Source organism: Tursiops truncatus, chromosome 2 (assembly GCF_011762595.2).
Source record: "Tursiops truncatus isolate mTurTru1 chromosome 2, mTurTru1.mat.Y, whole genome shotgun sequence".
NCBI classification, from domain to species: Eukaryota; Metazoa; Chordata; class Mammalia; order Artiodactyla; family Delphinidae; genus Tursiops; species Tursiops truncatus.
This window is the reverse complement of record NC_047035.1, coordinates 5,287,294-5,308,025: the sequence shown is the minus strand read 5'-3', so window position 1 is coordinate 5,308,025 and position 20,732 is coordinate 5,287,294. Positions and strand designations below refer to the sequence as shown.

Genomic DNA, 20,732 nt, shown 5'->3' with positions numbered 1-20,732 from the left:
GCGCGTGGGCTTCAGTAGTTGTGGCACGAGGACTTAGTTGCTCCGTGGCATGTGGGATCTTCCCGGACCAGGGATCGAACCCGTGTCCTCTGCATTGGTAGGCAGATTCTTAACCACTGCGCCACCAGGGAAGTCCCCATATGTGTTGTTTTAAGCCAGCAACTTTGGGGTAATTTGCACGGCAGCAACAGGAAACTAAGACACTGGGTAAAAGGGAGAAACAGATGTGTTACTCGGCTTCTTACCTGCATTTGAAACTCGAAGTTTTCAGATCTCTGAGAAAAGAGGAGTGCAGGCCTAAACTCCTGTCCTGTCCAAGGGTATCATCCACATGGGAGAGGAAACAAGGCTGCTCCTCCCAGGTTGTGGCCAGGTGAGTGTCTTTCTCCACCAACCCTCCCAAATGCCTGGTGAGCTCTGTCTTCTCAAACAGCTTTGCTGAGACATCCCTCACATTCCTTAAAATCCACCCATTTAAGGAATACCACTCAATGGTTTTTAATATATTCACAGTTGTGCAACCATCACTACAGTATAATTTTATAACATTTTCATCACCCCAAAAGAAACTCCATGCCCATTGGCATTGCACTTGTTTACTAGGGCTGCCATAACAAAATATCACGGACTGGGGGGCGTAAACCACAGACGTTTATTTCCTCACTGTTCTGGGGGCTGGAAGTCCAAGATCCAGGTGCAGCAGGTTTGGTTCCTTCTGAGCCCTCTTCCTGGGGACTTGCAGACGGCCACCTTCTCAAGGCGTCCTTTCCTCTGTTCCAAGAGTCTCTCTGTGCGTCCTAATCTCTGCTTATAAGGACACCAGTCAGATTGGATTAGGGCTCATACTAATGGCCTCATTTTAACTTAACTGTTTAAAGGTCCTATCTCCAAATACATTCTGGGGTACACAGGAATAGCGCTTCAACAAATGAATTTTGAGCGAACACAATTCAGTTCATAACAGATAGTTATTCCCTATTCCCTTCCTGCTCCCTGACCCCAGCCCTTGACAACCACTAAACTACTTTATGTCTCCATGGGTTTACCTTTTCTGGACATTTCCTATAAGGGGAATCATACAATATGTGGTCTTTGTGACTGGTTTCTTTCACTTAGCGTAATATTTTCAAGGTTCATCAATGTTGTAGCATGTGTCAGTACTTCATTGCTCTTTATTGCCAACTAACGTTCCAGTATATGGAGGGACCCCACTGTGTTTATCCACTCATCGGGTGATGGACATTTGGGTTGTTTCCACTTTGGGGCTATTATGAATACTTCTGCTGTGAACATTTGTGTACAGGTTTTTGCGTAGATATGTTTTTATTTCACGTGGGCATATACCTAGAAGTTATATTACTGGGTTATATTATAACTTTTTTGAACAGTTTGAAGAACTGCCAATCTGTTTTCCAAAGAGATTGCATCATTTTACAATTCCACCAGAATTATGAGGGTTCCAATTTCTCTGCATCTTCAACATCACTTATTTCCCTTTTTTAATTAAAAAAATTTTAATTTATAGCCATGTCAGTGGGTGTGAAGTCGTATCTCATTGCAGTTTTGATTTGCATTTCCCTGATAGCTAATGAGGTTGAGCATCTTTTCATTGCCTGTTGGCCATTTCTATATCTTCTTTGGAGAAATATGTATTCAGATCCTTTGCCCACTTTTTAATTGGCTTATCTGTATTTTTATTATTGAGTTGTAAGAGTTCATTATATAGTCTGGATACAAGGCTCTTTTCACATATATGTTTGCAAATATTTTCCCCCATTCTGTGGGTTGTCTTTTCACTCTAATGGTATTACTTGCAACAAAATTTTTAATGCTGATGAAGTCCAATTTATCTATTTTTTTCTTCCATTGCTTGTGCCTTTGGAATCATATCTAGGAAGCCTTTGCCTAACCCAAGGTTATGAAGATTTAAACATGTTTCCTTCTAAGGGTTTTATTGTTTTAGCGCTTACATTTAGGACTATGATTTATTTTAAGGTGATTTCTGTGTATGATGTAAAGGGTCCAAACTTCATTCGTTCGTATGTGGATGTCTAGTTTCCAGCGCCATTTATTGAAGACTATTCTTTCCTGCAGTGACTTATCTTGGAGCCCCTGTCAAAAATCAACTGAACATAAGTATAAGGGTTTATTTCTGGACTCTCAATTCAATTCCATTGATCTATATTATCTACGCCAGTACCACACTGTCTTGATTACTAAAGCTTTTCAATACATTTTGAAATCAGGAAATATGAGTCCTCCAACTTTGTTCTTTTTCAAGATTGTTGGCTGTTCTGGGTCCTTTGCATTTCCAAATGAATTTTAGGATCAGCTTGCTCGTTTCTGAAAAAGAGATTTTGGCGGGGATTGCATTGAGTTTGCATTCAATCTGCGGACTGTTGCCTTTGTAACAATATTGTCTTCCAATCCACGAATGGATGTCTTTACTTTTATTTAGGTCTTCTTTAATTTCTTCCAATGACATTTTGTAGTTTTCAGTGTATGTCTTAACACTTCTTTTGTTAAATTTATTCCTAAGTATTTTATCCTTTTTGATGTTATTGTAAATAGAACTGTTTTCTTAATTTAATTTTCAGATTGTTCATAGCAAGTATATAGAAATACAATTGATTTTTTGAATATCTCTCTTGCATCCTGCAACCTTAGTGAGCTCGTGTATTAGTTTTAATAGTTTTTCAGTCGATTATTTAGGATTTTCTAAACGCAAGATCATGTAATCTGCAGATAGAGATCGTTTCACTTCTTCCTTTCCAATCGAATGCCTTTTTTTCATTGCCTAATTTCCTCCAGTACAATCTTGAAAAGCAGTGGTGAGAGTCGATAACCCTGTCTTCTGACGAGCCTCCAGTCTTCTGACGAGCTCTTTTGATTTAAAAACTCTTATTTTGTTCTCAATTATGGCTTTTCCTCCCCATTTGGAACTCCTCTTATTTAGAAGTTAGATCTCTTGAATCCATCATTTACGTGCTTTATCTTGTCAACGATAATTTCCACTTCTTTCTTTTTTTACTCTGCTTCACAAAGTAATTTTTTCATCTGATCTTTTAGGTCCCTGGATTGCAGGCCCAATCCTGCCTGCCACCTGTTTTTGTCAATAAAGTTTTATTGGAACACACTCACATCCATTGGTTTAGGGATTGTCTGTGGCTGCCTTCACGCTGTGATGGCCGAGAGGAGTAGTTGTGACAGAGACCGAATGGTCTGCAAAAAGCCAAAAATATTTACTATCTGGCCCTTTGCAGAAAAGTGTGCCAACCCTAGTTCTAGATCAGCGTCTTTTCTGTTTTTCCCTGCCTCTAATTAATCTTTTAAATTATGAAGTAATGGTTTTTGTTCTCAAGAATTGTCTTTTGTTCTCAGATTGTTCATCTGCAAGATCTCCTGACTCTCCTGATAACTTCTCTGTCATTGCCTCCTCTAGACATGTCACCTTCTGACTGCTCAGCGTGGTAGAGCATTTTTTGGGGGGATGGCAGTCTTTAAACTTCCCAAGCTCACGGTTTCAGAGGCCCCAGGCCTCCCGGCTCTGTTGCAGAAATGAGTTCCCCACAGAGGCCTGGCTGTCAGAGTCTCCAAGGCAGGTGTGAGACAGCCGACAGGGAGAGAAGTAACCAGGACATTTCTTCCGCAGGCTACTGGTGAACAGCCACCCACACTGCGACCTGATGGCTGTTGCTGGGAATGCCAAGGAGGTTGGGCTTCCTAGGTAGGAGCTGGCTGGGGCATCCTTTTCCAAAGGTCTGGAGGCTCCTGGGTAAAGGCTTCCCAGGGATCAGCAGCTCCCTCTAGGATTGCAGGCTAGGCTGGCTTGAGGGATGCACTTGGCTAAGTTTTCTTAATTTAATGAAGTGGGAACATTAAGATCCTGTTAAGTGGGAACACTCAGGCAGCCCAGGATGGCAGGACTTGGCTCCAGGCTCCTCCAGAAAGGCAGGCCTGCTCCAGCCTGGGTCCTCGATGCTCCTCTCCCAGTGCAAAGAGGTACTAAGAAGTTGCCCTCTGCCAGATGGGTACCCAAGGTCCTCCCCCTGCCCCCAACATGCACACATCTGGCCCAGCTTCCCCTAGATTGGTCCAGGTCTTTGAGTTACCGAGGAGTCATCCCCGGTAGGACCACTGCCGGCTCCTCTCCCAAGAGTTGGCCCCTCCTGGGCCTTCAAAGTGGGTGAAACATAATCTTCAGGGGAGTTGCTTTCTGAGCTGAGGCGCCTGAGAGATGGAGTCAAAGAGAAGCTCCAGCTGTGTGCCCCACACCAACCTCAGTGTGCGGAAGGCAAGGTGGGCCAGGAACAACTTATATTTCCCACCAGATGCAACCAGAACACAAGCGAGAGCTTTGGTTTCCAAAATATAATGCCTGCAGGCTCGTCCCTGCCCCACACAAGCACCGTTTGGATGAGGATGACATGTCAGTTCTGTGCTGTAAGAAGCTTGGGGGCGGGGGGCGTGGGGGGAAGAAACTCGGGGGGGACAAAGAGGAATAAGCACGGAAGACATGACTGCTGCTCTCATGGAGTTCACAGTCCAGTGCGGGGGCCAGCAAGTGAAAAGACCATTCCAGAATGGGATGGCAAGGGTGTGATGGAGTGGAGCCCAAAGCCCTGAAGCCTTTCGGAGATGGGTGCCTACAGCCCTGTGGGAGGGGGTGCCGAGTGTTTGGGGGGCGGGGAGGGGAGGTGACATGTGGGTGGAGTTGAAGATAATCGGCCAGGTAGAGAGTCAGTGGGCTGGGCGTGAGAGGAGGCAGACGTGTGTAGGTGCTCAATAAACAATGAATGAATGAATGAAAACAAATGGTGCTGTATCTAAGGGAAACAACTATTGGTAATAACTGAATTGGTCAAGGAGATTAACGGTCTGAGTGGGGATTTTCAAAAAAGGGCTGCAGGGTCACAGGTGATCCCAAGTTCCCTGAGACCTCTGTTGTCTTCCCTTTGAAGAAGACACTTCAGGTGTCTGACACGAATTAGTAATTTACCTCGGCTCATTAATATAAACCAGACATGTTCTCCTTGGTGAGTCATCAAAAGCAACTGTGTTTCTTTTTATTATTAGTGATGAGTGAGGCAATTACTTTGTTTTGGCAACCTCAGGTAATGGAGAAGATGATCCATGGAGTTGGTTCCTCACCAGTGACTCCAGGCTGGAAAAACTTCTAGAAACAGGGAGGGAGTATGGGATAACGTGGGCAGTCCTGGGGCTTGTTGTTTGCAGAAATGTGTTCGTTAGGCTCTTCATCCACTCACCCGTGCACCCTCTCAGGGTCTCACCTCCACCCTCTGGACAAGGAGGTTGCATAGGATACTCTTTAAGGACTTTTTAGCTCTATTATGTATCTGTGGCTCTATGACTAGCCTGGGCTTAACACACAGCAGAAACCCCATCTTTCCTGCCTCCCCCGTGAATGAGAAATCCAGTCCAGGAGTGCCTCAGAGCTGACCCACAGATAGCTTGGCCACTTGTCCCGAACCCCAGTACAAAGTCACTGACTTTGGTGAGCAATCTTTTCAAATACAAGAACTGGTGACTTCAGATACACATTGTTCAGGGGCCACATGTCCCCCCAAAATGTTAATTTTCTTTTTAGCAGAAGAATGGAAAACATGAACTCATGTACTTTTAAGAAATAAAGCCTTCATTCAGCAAACGGGAGAGATGCTAAATAGATGATGGGTTTAAGTGCTGCACAGTCAAGGGAAAGGGGAAGGAGCTGTGAGAATGAGGCACTGGAGAAGGGCAGGAAGGATCTTCTGGGAGCTGACTTTGTGCTTATCCTCAGCAGTGCCTGCAAGACAGCGTTAGGAGTCCCATCTGTCAGTAAGAAATGGAGGCTCAGAGAGGTCTGAGCTGCTGAGTAAAACGCAGGGCTCTGTCTCCCCAAGCATCCTCGGGCTGGTTGGACAAATACCAATGCCCATTCATGGGGAAGTGGGGCTCAGCTTAGGGCACAAGTGGTCCCTACCTGCCCACCCGGCCCTTTCTGCAGCTCAAGAAGCCCTCTAACGAACAAACATCACATGGAAGAAACCTACCAAGGAGGCTGACACAGCTGATTTCGTGAATTCACTGAGTGACGTTGGGCCGCTTAAACCTTTCGCAGTGTTCTGTGCGCCAAACCCCTTACTAAGAGTAGGATTTGCAGGTCCCCAATAGCATCCATATTCTCTGATGCTCCTTAAAGGAACTTGAATGTCTTTACTGTTCCAGGAGATTAGTAGTTAGCAGGAAAGGTTGACGGAGGCAAGTCCCCCTCACCTTTGGTGCTAATGTTCTATAGGAAGTCTGCCATCAACATCTCCCAGCAAATCATCTTCCAGTTGCAGAGTCCAAGACAGCAGGGAAAGTGCTTGATCTAGAGGTTAGAGTGCACCACATGCTTCAATAAATCAGGCTGGGAACAAACAGGCCAACATCCTGGGAGGGTCTTCTCACAGAACTTTGATATGCATGAACCAGGGGTGACCCTGCCTCTGCAGAGCACATTGGGACATCTCCAAGTGACCTGGGGCTTGTCCATTTCAGTAATTTTTAGGGTCTAACAAGTCTCTTCTGTAGCAAAGAGACCGATCTTGACCCTGGAAAGAGAGGGACAGATAAGGTTAGGAGGGGCTGAAATCCTCTGGGGCTGCTAACAGGACTGTTAGAGGACCAAGGTGCCCTTTTGAGTTTGAAGACTCTAGCTCAAAGAAATCGGGGAAGGAAAGTGGAGATGTGACAGCCAATCGCTAAAGAACTCTGAGGACAAGTGGATGGTGACGAAGAGAGATCAATCGGCAACGTGTAAGAATGATGAACAACTGCAGCAAACAAGAATGGATGGGGGACTTCCCTGGTGGTGCAGTGGTTAAGAATCCGCCTGCCAATGCAGGGAACATGGGTTCGAGCTCTGGTCCAGGAAGATCCTACATTCCTCAGAGCAACTCAGCCCACGAGCCACAACTACTGAAGCCTGCGAGCCCTGGAGCCTGTGCTCCGCAGCAAGCAATGAGAAGCACGTGCATCGCAACGAAGAGTAGCCCCTGCTCGCCACAACTAGAGAAAGCCTGCGTGCAGCAATGAAGACCCAAGGCAACTGAAAATAAATAAATTTATTTTTTTAAAAAAAGAATGGGGCTTCCCTGGTGGCGCAGTGGTTGAGAGTCTGCCTGACGTTGCAGGGGACTCGGGTTCGTGTCCCGGTCCGGGAGCATCCCGCATGCCGCGGAGTGGTTGGGCCCGTGGGCCATGGCCGCTGAGCCTGCGCGTCCAGAGCCTGTGCTCCGCAACGGGAGAGGCCACAACAGTGAGAGGCCCGCGTACAGCAAAAAAAAAAAAAAAAAAAAGAATGGATGGGCACTGGGATTTTGAGTCGGAAAAACCTTGGCTTGAGAACTGACTCCACCACTTCCTGTATCTTGGGAAAAACCACTCTTCTCACTCTGGGCCAGGAGTAGAATTGCGACCCTTCGCTGCCCTCCTACTATATGCCAGAAACCACTTAACGCTTGATGTGCTCTTGCTCAGAGGCAATTTTTAAAAAGGTAGATACGATTCCATTGTTGCTGTGATAGAGGGGAACGGGAGCATAAGTGGCGATGCTGAGAAAGCGTGACGAACTGTGTCTAATTAGAAGTGAGAAGTGAGACTCAGAGGGTTTAGGGTTTCCAGCCAGCTATGAGGATGACTAACCTTTAGGAAGGGTGGGGATTTAACAACCAGAGAAAACCTGGACGGCCTCGTGCAGTCGATGTGATTTTTCACAAGGTGTGGTTTGCAGGCGCCAGGTGGGGCTTTTTTGGACTGGGAGATCCTTCAGCTGTTGATATTGCCTCAAAGATACGACTCCCCGTCCCAGCCTTGGCTCTTTATTTACAAAGAGAGGGGGTTGCTCACTGCCTCGGAGCAGGCTGGGCACGCCGCAGGGCCGGGGAAGGTGGACTCCTCCCGCCAACTCGCACGGACGCCGGCGCGCTCAGCTGCCTTTGTAGTTGAGAGAGTCACCCCGCGCGGGGAGGGGGACACAGCGCTCCACGTGCCGCGCCAGCGCCCCGCCCACTTTGGGCCCCGCCCTCCTCCTCGGCCCCGCCCCTCACGGATCGCGCTTTCTTCTATGCCCCGGCCCCCTCACATCCGCCAGTCCCTCCCCGCCCTCGGAGCTCCTCCCCGCCCCTCACTGAGCACCCTTCCTTCGAAGCCCCGCCCCTTGCGGCCCGGCCGGGCCCTCACGACCCGCCCCCCAAGGTTCCGCCCCGCCCTTCGCACACCCCGGCTCAGCTCTCCTGGAGGCGCGGACGGTGGGGCCCCGCGCCTTTTGTGTCGGGTTTGGGCCGCCGCGCGCGCTCTCCCCTCAGTTTCGACTCGCGGGCTGACTTTGCCCGCGCGCCCTCTTGCCTCTCCGTCGGCGGCCTCGCAGCCGCCCGCGCCCGCCCGGGGACCGCGTCCCCAGTCTCGGGCGGGCGCACGCTCCCCCGGCCGGAGGGACCCGGGCGACGCTCGCCCCCTCCCCTCCACTCCCCTCCTCCCGGCGGCGTGCGCACACGGCGGCCCGGGCACGCGCCCGCCAAGATGGCAGGGGCCGGGGCCCAGCTGTCAGGCGCCGCCGCCGCAGCCCGTCCCCGCAGCTAGCGGCCCGGACGCCAGCCCCGAGAAGATGAGCCCTCGCTGCCCCCCGCAGCCCAGCGAGACGCGGAGCCGCCGCGCCCGGGGCCGGCTGCCCCGCTAACGCCCCGCGCCCCGCGCCGCGCCCCCGGCCCCGCGCGCCCGCCCCGGCAGCGACAATGAGGTGAGTCGGCGGGCGCCTGGGCGTGGGGAGGTCGGGCGGGCGGCGTCCGGAGCGCTGGGCGGGCTTCGGTAATACCGTGGGCGTGTGGGGGACCGTGAGAGGGTCTGGGGGAGTCGGAGTGGGCGGCCTTCTGGAAGCAGCGGGGTGTGCCGGCCTTTGCAGCTCGCGGGAGGCACACGTGGGGGCTGGGGGCCGCGCGGGGAGGCCGACCGCGCGGCAGGTGTGGCCGCGCCCGGCCCGGAGCCCCTCCGGCCTCCCTCCCCGGGGTTCTGTACCCTTGGTCGAAGCCTCCCTGTGCCAGCGCTCTGGGGCTTACACGTTAAGTGGTCGTTTCTTTCCACCTGGAGCTCCTTGCCGGCTTCAGCTCCCTTTTTCTTGTCCCCGTCTCCTTTCTTCTTGCACGCCGGTCAAGTGCAAGACCCGCAATGTACAACTTATTGGTTTATCACCCAGCCAGGGGGACTGGTGGTTACCAGTTCGAGAAAAAACATTGCCAGCACCCAGGAGCTCGGAATTCTCTCTCCGGAGGTAACCCAATCCTGACTTTTTGGGGATGATCACGTCCTTGCCTTTTGTCTGTGTGAATTTACCTTCGAAACATATATCCCATAAAAACTGTAGTGTCGTTTCATTTTGACTGTTTTGTGATCTTTATATAAACGAAATACTAATGAAATATATATTCTTTTGTGTCCGGCTTTTTCACTCAACGTGCTTCTGAGATTCATCCATTATGTCGTAACCGTTGTTCATTTTTATTAATCTATAGTATTCCGTTGCATGAAGTACTACAATTTAGCTATTCTGGTATTGGTAGACATTTGAATTGTTTCTAGCTTTAGACTATTAATAATAATGCTGTTTTGAATATTCTTATACATCTGGTACATTCATTTCTGTTGGGTATATACCTAGCAGTGGAACTTCTAGGTCAAAAATACCCATATCTTCAACTTTAGGAAGTAACACCAAGTTTCCAAAGTGTTTGTACCAATTTACACTCCTACCAGCAAATGTATGAGAGTTCTCGTGCTCCATGTCCTTCTCAGTACTTGTCAACACTTACATTTTAGCCATCCTGGTGAGTGTGAAGCCATCCTGGTGAGGTATCCCATTGTGTTTTCGGATTGCAGTTTCTTGCTGACTGATGAGGTTGAACATCTTTTCATGTTTGTTTGGTATCCTCTTTTGTGAAGTGCCTGTTCAAAAGTGTTTTCTTTTGGGATTTACATGCCTTTTTCTTCCTAATTTGTAGAAGTTCTATTCCAAAGTCAAGAAGATAGTTTCCTATGATGTCTTCTAAAAACCTTACTGTTCTGCCTTTCAAATTAAGATCTACAGCCCACTTGTGACTTTTGTGTAACTTGTGGAAAAGCGGTCAAATTTTATATTTAGCAGAACCGTTTATTCAGTACTGTCTATCAGAAAGGTCATCTTTTCCCCATAGTTCTGCAGTGCCACCTTTGTCATCTTCCAGTCTTCCATTTGGGATCATTTCTTTCTATCTGAGGAATACCCTTTAGAATTCCTCGTGCAGGTCTGCTGGTGACAAATTCTTACAGTGTTTGTTTGCAAATGTCATTATTTAGCCTTCATTTGAAAAAAAAAACAGATTTATTGAGATATAATTCACATACCATAAAATTTACCCATTTAGAGTATGCAGTTTGGTGGTTTTTAGTATTTTAACAGAGTTATGAAACCCTACCACAATCTAATTTTAGAACATTTTCCTCCGTTTTAGAAGGATCTTTTCAGTAGTTACAGAATTCTTGATTTACCGTTGCTTTCTTTTAGCACTTTAAAGATACCTCATTGTCTCTGACTTGGATTGTTTCTGTTGAGAAGTAACTTGTCTGTCGTTCTTTGAAAGTCGTGTTTTTCTCTGGCTGGTTTTAAAATGTTCTCTGTGTTTGGTTTTCAGCAGTTTTTTCTGTGCTGTCCTTAGTATGGATTTTTTTTTTTTTAATAACTTATAACTTAGGGCTTCTTGAGTGTTTGGCTTTATGTCTCTCATTAGTTTTGGAAGTCATGAGCCCTTAGGACTTCAAATATTGCTTCTGTCCCATTCTCCCTCACCTTTCCTTCTGGGGCTACCATTATACATGTTAGGCTATTTCACTGTATCTTCCTTCTGTGTTTTCTTAACCTTCCTTCTGTGTTTTCTGTTTGTCTCTTTGCCCTTCATTCTGGTTATCTCCTCACTTATCTCTCCTATCAATTGACTTTTTAATTTCAGTTATTATATATTTTTTGATACTTTAATTTCCATTTGCTTTTTTTTATGGTTTCCAGCTGTCTGCCAAAATTATCAATATTGTCTTTCATCTCCTTGAATATAGTATGTATGATTATGTTAATGTTTGTCCAATTATGGCAGTATTTGTGAGTCATTTCCAACGTCTGTTTCTCTTGGTTTTCATTCATATTGTCTTAGCTCCTTTTGTGCCTAGTTGTTTTTGTTTTTTAATTCCATGCTGGACATCATATTTGCAGAATTGTTTGTAGAAATAATTTGAGGCCTAAGAAGATGTTTTTCTCTTCCAGAGATAATTCACATTTGCTTTTGCCAGACAAACGGGGCACTTATAATCTGGGGTCACTTCAGTGTAGTCTCAAGGAATTGGGCTGTTTCTAAGCTGAGCTCCAGTCCTTATGAGAGCCAGCCTGTTCTGTTCACCTTTAGTGCTCATGTTCAGCTCTTCACCAGCACCTTTATCCTCCAACCTAAAGCCAAACTTTTAGGATTCCCTTCAAAGTTGGCAGAAATCTCCAGGGAAAAGTAGCCCCAAATACTGAACTTACCTCCCTGAGCCTCTGATAGCCCTTCTTCCTCCAGGCCTCCAAGCAGATATTTATTCTGCTTTTTTCCCTGCTTTTTTAGTTCTTTTCAGCTGGAGGATTGTTCTGATGTACTAAGTTCATGTTTACTGGAAGTAAAAGTCTCTGATGTATGCATGTTAGGAGCAGTTTGAGTCAATATTCAATTTCAGAGGAGACTCGAGCTACCTGGTTACAGAAGCTGTGGGGAATAACACCACCAATTTTTTTGTGTTATAACTATTTTAGATCATTTCAGTTTGTGAAATGCACTTAGAATCAAGATAACTTTAAGAATAAATCTTTATTTCCTCTTAATATGTAATTAATTGAAAAAATGGCAGATCATTACTGTAAAGCAAAGGATTTTGGAAGCAGATGCTTTCCTCTCTTCTTTTAATATTCATTTCTTTCTCCTGTCTTGATTTCCTTAATTGTTTATTTGATAAAAATTACCCCTTTCTTGGCCCACTTGAATAGAACATTTCATTTTTTGATCAATAATGACATAATAGTATTCTCAGATCCCGTTTTGGGGGGATCAAATGACAAGGCATGGATATAGAAATGAAAGTTTTTAAATACTTTTTCCAAAATGAGTCATTCAGTTACCCTTTTTCTTTACACAGATTTTTTTTAAAACGCTGCTAACCGTTTAACATGGTTCTCTGTTGCAGACTGTTTGTAGTTAAACATCTATACGTGTATATTTACATGTACCTCTTGAGGTACGTGGCTTTTGCAAATGGACCTGAATGAGTCGAGGAGGTCTGTTCATCATTACCGCTGTTGTCAGTTCATTTGATTTGCATATTTATAAGCAGTGTGGCTCATCTGTGAAAAATGCTCTTTTTTGTTCATTCTGAATTTTTTTAACGAAAACGACACATTTTTCTTGTTAGATAATCTCATGGGAGTACATAGATATGACGTTTTGAAAATGGTCTGAAATGGAGCCTCTAAACTGATGCTTTTCAGGAATGTCTCAGAAAGGCATAGAGCTAGAGATGCATTCTAACAAATAAATTGAACATTTGAGGCACATGTCCACATAGTTTAGTTTTGCTAAACTATGTGGACATGGTGAATTATCCGAGTCACTGTTTTGCTGACTTGGATAATTAAGGATGTGTCTGAATTTTTCTTAATTTTCTAGACTATTGCCTGAATTCTTATTTCCCTTTTCCTAAGAGACGTTATGTATTCTCATATCTCATTCAGAAATCATTTTTCGAGGCCTTACCGTTGCCTGATACTGGATTTGGTGGTAAGGAGGTAGAAGGGGCCAAACCTCCCCTCCCCCAAATAGTCTCTATCCCTAAAAGATTTACAGAAATTTACTAAATCCCTTTGTGCATCATTTTTCTACTTAAAAACAAAGATGCCCACATACACAGTATACAATATATTTCTGCTTATATACTTCAGTCATTTATCTGTTGGGAAGGTTCTCTTCTGTGAACGTTTTCCCCCTCTGCCTTTTATCTTTTAAAGATTTGATATATAGAAGTTTAAGATTTTTATGTTATCAAGTCATTTTCTTTGTGATTTTTCCATCGTTTCTTATGTTTTAGCATTTGTCTAGTAGTTCGGTAAGTATTAAGTTGTTTTTTATATGTAAAATTTCACAGAAGTTCATCCTTCAAATTGTCTGGAATATGAAGTAAAGATCAAAATTACATTTTTCTTCAAAATTGCTGATCAGATACTTGATTATTTTAGTAGATACGTGGCGGAGGTATCAGGAATGGTTTCTAAGTTGGATGGCAGAACAAACCTGCAGATTCCAAAATCCTCTCCAGGGCTGCATGGTAACATCGGAAGCAGGATCACCCCCAGTCTTCAGAGAGCTTGCCTGCCCCCGCCAGGGCCAGCCTTGTGTGTGTAAGGCATGGCCAGCCTACCATCTCACAGGTCTGGTTATGTGCCAGGGAACTACCTCATCTGGGCCAAGGGCACTTTATCAATTTGGAGTTCTGCAGAATGCAGTGCAGTTACAGGGTACAGCATGAGATACCCAAGCACAGACACAGTCTTCACACACCACAGTTAGCCAGCACTAGCTGACACAAGTACATCTCAGCTTATTGCTGCAGGATAGGGGCAGGGGAGCATTCCTCCAGGAATCTTTGGAAGTTGTGTTCGGGAGACCAGCTGTGGGGTTGCGGCGCTTCTGTGTGTGTACCTTCGACTCTCTTCGGTTGTTCTGTTTTTAGACCTGTACCGTTACTATATTTACCTTGTGGGTGGTGATTTTTAATATGAGCAACATCATCTTTTTATTAATGTCCTTTTGAATTTTGCTGGGTTGGTGGTTTTGTTTGTATCTAGTTACATAAACGTAAGAAATTTAAACTTAGTTTTATAATTGCACATAAACAAGCTACATGAAAATATATCGGATTGTTTCACATGAAGATTTTTTTCCCTGTAAAGGTAATCTATATACTACCCAGGTTTGAACCTTGCGGTAGACTATAGGCTCGGTGCCTCCGAGTTGAGTGAATATCATAACTGCCTTAATAGTGTGACGATAACTTAGACAAGAGTACCTCCAGCTGACGTCAGGGTGGGGTGGGAAGGACAGTGGTCCCCGCAGCAAACAGCTTTTTCTCTTTCTTAGCCTGAAAGGAGAAGACCTCATAGAAATGGCTTCTAGTGGCAGTTTTTATTTTTCTGGTTTAAATGTAGTATGTATTGAATGTGGAGAATTTGAAAACAGAGAAAGTATAAAGAAGACAATAAAAATCAGCATTGATCCCGCTGTTTAGGGATAACCCATTAAACGTGGGGTATAGTCTCTTTATCTTTTTCACGTGTAAGTGTAACGTTTTCACAAAATTGATATTATACTGTGTATTCGTATTGGGCATTTTACATTCAACATATATGCATTTCCCCTTCGTTAAATGTTCTTTGAAAACATTTAAAATAGCTGCATAATAGTCTATCAGATGATATACCATAATTTATTTACCAGTACCCCAAGTTTGGGACAGTTAGCTTTGTTTTTAGGATTTCATCATTGTAAATAATACGATGATAATGACTGTACATAAATCTTAGGGTATGTCTCTGATTATTTCCTTAAGATCAGTTAGAAAAATAGTATTATTAGTGGAACCAAAGGCTGTTGATAAATTTTAAGCAAAGAAGAGAGAAAGATAAAGTTAATGAAAGGAACTTTATTCCTGGTCTTAAATTGGAGGTTCCCCTCCCAAAAAGCAAAGGCCTAGGAGAGGAATCAGAAGTAAATGGTGTGGTTGCATCTGCTTGCCAGTGGGGGGAGCCCTGTTCTCAGGTCCTCTATAGCTACTGTGAAGATGGATTGTCTGTCTTTGTCTTTAAGGCTGTGGGAAAGGCATCTTCTGCTTCTGGGTTTGGACTTAACGTAGGAATGTGAATGACCTTTTTCTTTTTATAATATTGAGTTAGGCCACATTTGTCCCTTGTATTCTAAACAGCCTGGGTTTTAGAGTCTAATAGACCTGGATTCTGCCCCAGAGCCACTCCTTACCAGCTGACTGACTTTGAGCAAATTACATAGCCTTTATGAGCTGACACTTTTCTCAAACATAAATGAGGATAACCCTCCTTCTTTCTCGGGGTTTTGTGAGGATCAGATGAGAATACATAGAAAGGTCTCGGCTTACGGTGTCCAGTAAAGGTGAGCTGTTTACTTCCCCCACCTCAATTTGTTATGTCTGTGAAGGAGATGAACCCGGAAAGATCTGGGACAATTCTGATTTCAGATATTCTGCCCTTTTGTCAAGATTGCTATATAAGTTCTCTACCATATGTGATAATTTTTTGGTTTAGAAACCACAGTTGCTATTGATGCTTCAACTTCTAAAAATGATTCAGGGCCATTCTCTGTAAAAGAGACAAAATAGAACTACTGAAATAAAGACAAAACAGGAGGCATGTTATTTTGGGGTAGAGGAGATCATTGTACCAGGAAATTTAGATTAAGAAACAGTTACTGCAGTTGAGCAGTTAGTTGTGAAAGTCATGGAGGTGGTGGCAGAAAGGGCAGTGGGAGCCAATGTGACACGTTTTCTGAGTGTCTTAGCGGAAATGGGCAACGTCCCTTACAAGGGCTTGGTTTTGGAAGCCTCTTACTCACCTTCTCCAGTCCTTCCCCCTTGTCGTATATCTGCCCTGGGCCCCTGTGTAAAGCTTCCAGCACCTTAAACGCTCTGTGGGTACTGCCCTCCTCTCTGGGCTCTCTCTGTGGAGCTGTGTCTATTGCTCTGATCTTGTCTACTTCATTCTCCTCCAGAGGATCCTTAAGTAAGAAAAGGTCTGATGGACTAATTCATGAGTTGACCAGAGTTCAGCTACTTCCTTTTCCTCTTCACCTTGCTAAGTTCTTAGCCTTCAAATCTTAGCTTAAATGTCACTTCCTCAGGGAGGCAGTCCTTGACTCCGGCCTGGGCTGATGGCCCTTCCCGATTATTTGCCTCTGTGGCATTCCATATTTCCTCTTCTGTTATTTTATTTTATTTTATTTTTGGCCAAGCTGCGTGGCATGTGGGATCCTAGCGCCCTGACCAGGGATCGAACCCATGTCCCCTGCACTGGAAGCACGGAGTCTTAACCACTGAACCGCCAGGAAAGTCCCTCTGTTACTTTTTATATTTATAATTACTTATCTTTTTCCTCCTATGCTTCATAAAGGATTATGCTAGTTTCCATCTCTGTTGGGTCCCTAGAGCCTAGCGCTGTGCCTGGCAATTGGTAGATGCTTAATGAATATTGATGCTGCCACTTGTACGTAAAATGGGTAGTAAATCATGACATTCCTTCTGCATTGTCATGGGTCCTTCCAAGTACCACATTCAAGGCAGCTCCCAAATGAGTGAAGCTGGCATCCAAGATGAAAACTCTTTCATTATGTGCTCAATGAGTTCATGAATTACTGGGTGACAGTGCTTTCATCTGGTGTTTCCGTACCACTACCAGGAGACAGGATTTGTTTATTGATGTGTGGATGGATTCTTTTTTCCTGAATTTTCTTTGTAAGGACATTGTGCACTGTAACTCTCGATGTCCCTGATGTTTCTCGAACTTTAATGTGCGTAGGAATCCATGTGTGTATGTCCTTCCAAAATGCAGATCCCAGGCCCCATTGCCAGGGATGGAGGAATGCTTTTCATAAATCTTTTTTTTTCCTGTTTTTATTAATAGACTTTATATTTTTTACTCTTTTTTTTTTTTTTGCGGTACGCAGGCCTCTCACTGCTGTGGCCTCTCCCGTTGCGGAGCACAGGCTCCGGACGCGCAGGCTCAGCGGCCATGGCTCACGGGCCCAGCCGCTCCGGGGCATGTGGGATCTTCCCGGACCGGGGCACGAACCCGCGTCCCCTGCATCAGCAGGCAGACTCTCAACCACTGCGCCACCAGGGAAGCCCTAGACTTTATATTTTAAAACAATTTTAGAGTTATGGAAAAGTTGAGCAGATAGTACAGAGAGTTCCCATACACTCTCCACATATATAGTTTCCCCTGTTATTAATATCTTACGTGGTACATTTGTTATACTTAGTAAACTAATATTGATACAATATTATTAGCTGAAGTGCATAGTGTATTCAAGTTTGCTTGTTTTCACCTAATGTCCTTTTTCTGTTCCAAGGTCTGATCCAGGATACCACATTACATTTAGTTGTTAAATCTCCTTAGACCCCTCTGCTGTGGATAGTTTTCCAGACTGTCTTTAATATTTGAAGATCTTGACTATTTTGAGGAGTACTTGTTTAGGTACATTGTAGCATGCCCTTCTGTTGGAATTTGTTTCATGTTTTTCTCATGGTTAGCCTGGGGTTGTTAAGTTTCAGGCAGGAAGATCGCAGAGATGAAGTGACATTCCATTCCATGTTACAGAGGGTACATACTGCAGCGTGACTTATCACTGTTGACGTTGACCTCGATCACCTGGCTGAAGCAGTGTTTGTCAGGTTTCATCACTGTAAAGTTACTCTTCTAGTCCCCTTTTCATACTGTCTTCTTTTCAAGACGGTCACGATTCGTAGCTCACACGTAAGGAGGAGGGAGTCATGCTCCTTCTGCTGAGCGCTTTTTAAATTTTAATAATTAAGTATTTATTTTTGTGTATTAGAAGAAAATCAGTGCATCAAATTAGTGGCATTTTAACTGGGTTCCCCAGAAAACTGTACCCGAGATGAAGGCTCCTGTGTGTTTGGAGGAGAGCACAGGATTGATATTTGTGGGGCCCGAAGGGAGAAGCCTATATCCGTTAGCTACTGTCTCCATTTGGCAAAGGATTGCTCCACGGGGCACTAATTGCCCCTGTACATGGTGATGTTCTCAGTGGGTCCTGACAGGGCTCACGTGGCAGCCCCCTGCGGCCGCAGCAGGGACTGGACACAGGTCAGAGCCCGGGCAGAACTGGTTGCCTCAGGGGTGGCTAGGATAAGAAACAGGTAAGGCAGGAGGGGCTGAAATGACACCGACTAGGTGCTTAATGCACGTGATTTTGTGGGGATTACTTCTCTCTTTTTGAAATTTTTTTTTACTCACTGCTTCTCGATTTTCAGTCATGGCTCGAAAGTTTTCTGTGATACCAGCTTGAATTCACCTATGTTTTTTCTAGTACTTGTACAGTTTCTTTTCTTTGTCAAACATTTAAATCTTTGATCCATTTGGAATTAAATATATGGTATGAGAGCTGGATCCAATTTTAACCTTTTCTATCTGGTTTTTCAGTTATCCCAATACCCCTTATTAAAAATTTCATTTTCTGGGACTTCCCTGGTGGTGCAGTGGGTAAGACTCCACACTCCCAATGCAGGGTGTCCAGGTTCAATCCCTGGTCAGGGAACTAGATCCCACATGCATGCCTCAAATAAGAGTTCGCACATACCACAACTAAGGAGCCCACGTGCCACAACTAAGGAGACTGCCTGCCGGAATTAAGGAGCCCATGTGCTGCAACTAAGGAGCCAGCGAGCCACAACTAAGGAGCCCCCTGCTGCAGCTAAGACCCAGCACAACCATATTAATTAATTATTTTAAAATTCCATTTTCTCCCAGTGTTCTGAGATTCTGTCCTTTGTCATATTTAATTAATTTAACCTATTTCTGGATTTTCCATTATGTTCCATTGGTCTGCATTTATTCATGTGTCAATACCTCACTTTTGATTAAAGAGGTTCTATAGTGTGTTTTAATATTTAGTAGGGCTAATATTCTCTTACTGCTCTAGTGAGTTGATTTTAAAGAAAAAGATTAATTGATAGCACTCACGTTAAACAGATATGACAAAAATCATGAATGACCAAACAGTGCTTTAATCCAAGGGAACAAATCCAGAATGGCATGAGTCAGGCGTCTGTCTGCCCCTCGGGGAGAATTCTCACTTATAACATGACATGTGTGGCTTTTGAATATGAATCCAAGGAGGCATCTGTGAGGCTGGAGGACACTTACAGGCAATGCGACCCCTCGGGCCAGGATTGTCAGCACAGTTGAAGCACCCCCTCTGTCACTCTCCCTCCAAAGTATTGATGAAACTGGTTTATTTTGGAGGGTTTTGACCTGTAAAAAATACTCATTTGTCAAACCATAGAAAGTTAGATTCAGAAACTTAGAAATTCTCTAAGTCCAGTGGTTTTTAACCCTCACTGGGCATCAGCAACAGTTGAAAAGGCCCTCTTCCCCACCCTCCACCTGATGCCCGGGCCCTACCTTAGAGAGTCCATTAACCTGGGATGAGATGTTTTGCTGTTGTTTCATTTGAAATCTCCAGGTTATTTAAGTGTGCAGCCACAGTTAAGAACTGCTGATCTAGTCCTGAGTTTCAAGACTGGGGCTGGGTTTTTGGAATGTAGTAAGTGCTCAATAAGTGTTTGTTGACGAATGAATGAGCCCCTATTTCTCAGATGAGAAAAAGGACACAGACTCCAGAGGCCACTTGCCTAGGCCTCACAGGTAGTGAGGTATTAGGGGCATGAAGCTCAGATTTCTTGTCTCGCAGTTCTGGTCTTATTTTTCACTCTTCTTCACCCACGGTTTCCTCTTTAGTTATAGGCAGAAGTGGGCAAGAGCATTTGCTCTCTTGATTCGTGGGTTCATCTTTATGACCTCAACCCTAGCTCCTCCTATTCAGTACAGCAAAAACTTGGGAATGAGCCTGAGACTTCGTAGTGAGACAGCTGGACTATGCTGAAATTTCAGCCTGCGTTCAGTGTCTGCCCACCTCTAGGTAGGGGTCAGGGGGAGACAGGAAAGGAGGAGCAGGGGCACCAGGGACTGCCATTCCTTGTGTATCCGTGCTGTGTCAGGCTCTGTGCCTAGGAGTTTTCAGCTCTCTCATTTTTTGAAGGGAGGTCCATGCCTCCAGCCATAAGGTGTGTGAGATTTTAGATTACAGTGCATGATGACATTACTTTTGATTAATGCTTTGTTTGAATTCAGGCTTTATGGTTTTCTGTTAGTCAGCAGTAATGCCTAATCTCTATTTTCTCACACTCCACATTGCTTCATCCCCTAAATTTCTTAGTCACCTGGGAAAAACTCAAACTTCAGAACTGCAGAAATTGTAGAGACCAACTAGAGAAGACTTGAATTAAATTATGAGTGATTTATGTTAGAAAATTGCCGTTTGGTTTCGTTTTAAACACGTTAAGTTGTACTGGATTGAGGGGTTCTACTTCTGGAACTGTTTTAGTCCTATTAAGAGCATGAAAAGTTAAAAAATAACATCCCAACCAAAAGACACAGACTGGCTGAATGGATACAAAAACAGGACACATATATATGCTGTCTACAAGAGACCCACTTCAGACCTAGGGACACATACAGACTGAAAGTGAGGGGATGGAAAAAGATATTCCATGCAAATGGAAATTAAAAGAAAGCTGGAGTAGCAATTCTCATATCAGACAAAATAGACTTTAAAGACTATTACAAGAGACAAAGAAGGACACTACATAATGATCAAGGGATTGATCCAAAAAGAAGATATAACAATTGTAAATATTTATGCACCCAACATAGGAGCACCTCAATACATAAGGCAAATACTAACAGCCATAAAAGGGGAAATCAACAGTAACACAATCATAGTAGGGGACTTTAACACCCCACTTTCACCAATGGACAGATC

The 20,732-nt window shown here is 44.5% G+C and overlaps 1 protein-coding gene across 1 annotated transcript in view; it reads left to right on the top strand.

The window, feature by feature from the left end:
• Positions 1-8,264: 8,264 nt before the first annotated feature.
• Positions 8,265-20,732, top strand: part of EVL (Enah/Vasp-like) — a 165,475-nt gene continuing 153,007 nt past the window's right edge. Inside the window, 1 exon segment of the mRNA XM_033850618.2 lies at positions 8,265-8,782. Coding sequence (XP_033706509.1) covers positions 8,778-8,782 — 5 coding nt within the window. The 5' untranslated portion in view covers positions 8,265-8,777.